Below are 3,144 nucleotides of genomic sequence, written 5' to 3'. Positions count from 1 at the left end.
AAGAATGATTTTGAGTAAGAGGAAGATGTATAATGATTTCAGTTCCCACTAGTCATTGCATGTGCTATCTCTCCCTCATTGTCCCACTTACCCACTATCCTGCTTTCAACTCTGTCTCTTTCTTTCTCAACCAAATCCATGACTTAAAAATGCAAGAGCGCCACAACATAAGTCTTCACACCCTCCGGATCACTCACTCTTCCTCTATACAACATGAGCGGTCCACCCCCCTCCAGCTCCTCCTGGTACGTAATAACAATCATGTTCCAAATAATAGATATGTCTCTAATTGTAGCTTATATGAAAACAAGAAATGCTATACTGTTAGGTCGGTGAGCGAGGAGTCGCTGAGAAGGTATGTGAGGTTCGCGAGTGAGAGCTGCATCCAAGAGCTCTTATCTTCGTCTGAGGCCGGACGCTTTGGGAACGCGTCTAATGGGTGGAAAGTTGTGAGGCATGACCCAAACGGTGTCGAGATTTCAAAACGCGACACTGGATCGCTCCACTCGTTTAGAAGCCGTAGGATCCTTACATCAATCTCTCCAGACCAGTTCGTCAAAGTTGCAAATGCCATCGACGCAGCCAAGGTATGATTTCTTAATGCTTCCCCCCCAATATGCAATTTTTTTTTTTTTTTACACAATACGCTCAATTATATGTATGTCCTCAAATAAAAACGATGCTGCAAACACTAAGAGACATATTCACATATTTAGGACTCAAGAAAATATTTTTCAAATCATTCTCGATCGTTAGCTGATGTAACTAGAACTATATTTTTGTATTTACTTGTTTATTTCTTAATAAAAATTATGGAAAATGATGATTCATAAAATAGCTTTTAAAAATGGAATAAAGTAGAGGTAAAAGTTAAGTGTATATACTGTAAATAAAAATAGTTTTTTTTATATTAAATATATTAGTTACTCAATAAATTTTAGAAATTATACATTAGATCAGTTGTTAGAAATAATTTAATTATAGATATAGAAAGTTTGTATTTGTTTTTAATTAACACATGGTAGGTTTTTTTGTTGGTTTTAATTTAAATTAGCACATGGTAGGTTTATTACCTACTTTATTAATAATTGGAGTTATAATAATAATGATTATTGGTGAAATTGACAGCAATGGGAAGGCGACCTAGTGGAAGCAACACATATTAGAAACATAGATGAGAATCTAAGTGTTATCCGTTTAAGGTTTGGGGAAAACTCGAAACCGCTCTTTAGGAATAGAGAGTTCATTGTCTACGAACGACGTGAGACCATGCAAGATGGCACCCTCGTGGTGGCGGTTGCGTCGTTACCAAAGGAGATGGCAGAAGGATTGGAGCCAACAAAGAAAAAGAAAAACAACTCCATTAGAGGGTTTTTGGTTGAGTCAGGATGGGTTTTGGAGAAGCTTGACGATAGCTCTTGCATGATTACTTATGTTGTTCAGGTCTTATAAACTTTTCCTCCTTTTTCTTTTTTCCTTTATTTATTTTTGTCTTTAATTTCATTAACATATGTTCTTTTTTTACTTTTTTTTTACAGTTGGATCCCATAGGATGGTTGCCAAAGTGTTTTGTGAACAGACTAAACACAAAGCTAGTAATGGTTATTGATAACCTTAGAAAGCTTGCTCAAGCTTCTCTACCTTCTCTCCCTCCTCCTTAGCCCTCGTTCTCTTTTTTTCTTATATATATATTTTTTTATGTATACATATTTTTACAAAAGGGTTAAATGATCATAATTAAAAGGCCAACTACTCTTCCCTCGTTAGTTTTCTACTCTATTAATAAACCTTAAACCCGGCCCCTCTCTGGAGGCTAGAGTGACGACTATACTATATTAGAACATTGGAGTTATCATTTTATTGCAATTATATGTTTCTTTTATCACGTTGTTTTTCCCACTTTTTTTTTTCTCTCCTAAAAGGAGAACATCTTAAGACAACGCCAATACATTTGCTATTCATGTAAAGAGTTTTTTTTTTTTTTTTTTTTTAAGTATAAAGAAACGATTAGGTGGATAACAAGATATGGAAGAGAAATTAAATTAGATAAACTAGATAAAAATCTGTGAGCCGCCCGCGAGGTATCTTTTGTAAATTAATTTTGGTTTAATATAAGTATGATTAGAAGAAATTTCAAAGGATTCTCGTTAAAAAAACATTTAATAGAAAATTTTTGAAGGAGATTTGACAAAAAAAAAAAAAAAAAATTGAAGGCTTCTAGTACCAATCTAACTAATATTTATACATCGTCACAAATTTTTTTAATTCTGTTTTGTTTTAAAATTAAAATTAAATGTGTGTGTTAGCATTTGTTCAGATTTTAGTAGTTTTAATTATTATATTTACTAGTTTATTATATATGGATACATTAATAAATACATGTTATATATTATTTTTACAAAATAATGTACAATATAGCCAATAGTTGTTTTTTATTAATTTTTTTATATTCTTAGTATGCCCATACTTCTCTGTCTTGTAACTGTGATTGCAGAGGAAAGGACCTAATTCTTATAACATCAGAGGAGGAAACAATTGAGATAGTAACTGGACATTCCACTCCCCTTGTTCCGTTATAAGAGATGACACATTTAGATTGAGGTCCATTGTTCTTTCTTTGTTAAAAGGTCTTCGTGGAACATCATCAAAAACCCATTTATCCATCCATACACTTGTGTGAGCTCCATTGCCAATCGACTTCAGCAGACCCTTCTCCAGTAACTCTCGCCCAAAAAGTATACTTCTCCATGCATATGATGGTCTAGAGCCTGAGTTTGCCTCCATTGCCTTTCACGCCGGTCATTAAAGTGATTTGGTTCTCTTAATCCCAACCCGTGCGTTGTTGTCATGTTTATTTATTATGATCTGATTGGAAGCAACTTCTTCTAAAGCTGTGTGTTGTTTTCTACTGTTCTCACTCTCTGACTTGTTCTTTAAATTATTATTGCTATGTAGTGGATCACATCTTTTGTTTCCTGGTAAATAAAGGCGCGTCGAAGCAAGTACGTAACTTGTAACAAACTTTGGAAGATTGTATCACAAAGAGGAGGTGGTTGATAAATCAAACGGTTGCTTCCTTGCATTATTTAATACTCCAAAAACAGAGACACTGTTTCACTTGATAGTTAGAAACCACTATTGGAT

General features: G+C 34.0%; 1 protein-coding gene across 1 annotated transcript; it reads left to right on the top strand.

Annotated features, from left to right (window-relative positions):
• LOC104725482 (uncharacterized) lies at positions 1-1,885 on the top strand. Its single transcript, XM_010444149.3, has 4 exons — positions 1-245; positions 329-587; positions 1,129-1,443; positions 1,539-1,885. Exons 1-4 carry the CDS (start codon positions 214-216, stop codon positions 1,659-1,661), a joined length of 729 nt encoding a protein of 242 aa, XP_010442451.1. The 5' UTR covers positions 1-213; the 3' UTR covers positions 1,662-1,885.
• Positions 1,886-3,144: the final 1,259 nt, after the last annotated feature.

Source organism: Camelina sativa, chromosome 11 (assembly GCF_030686135.1).
Source record: "Camelina sativa cultivar CO46 ecotype springtype chromosome 11, ASM3068613v1".
Classification (NCBI taxonomy): domain Eukaryota; kingdom Viridiplantae; phylum Streptophyta; class Magnoliopsida; order Brassicales; family Brassicaceae; genus Camelina; species Camelina sativa.
The sequence above is the reverse complement of the archived record's forward strand: the minus strand, read 5'-3'. Positions and strand labels throughout refer to the sequence as shown.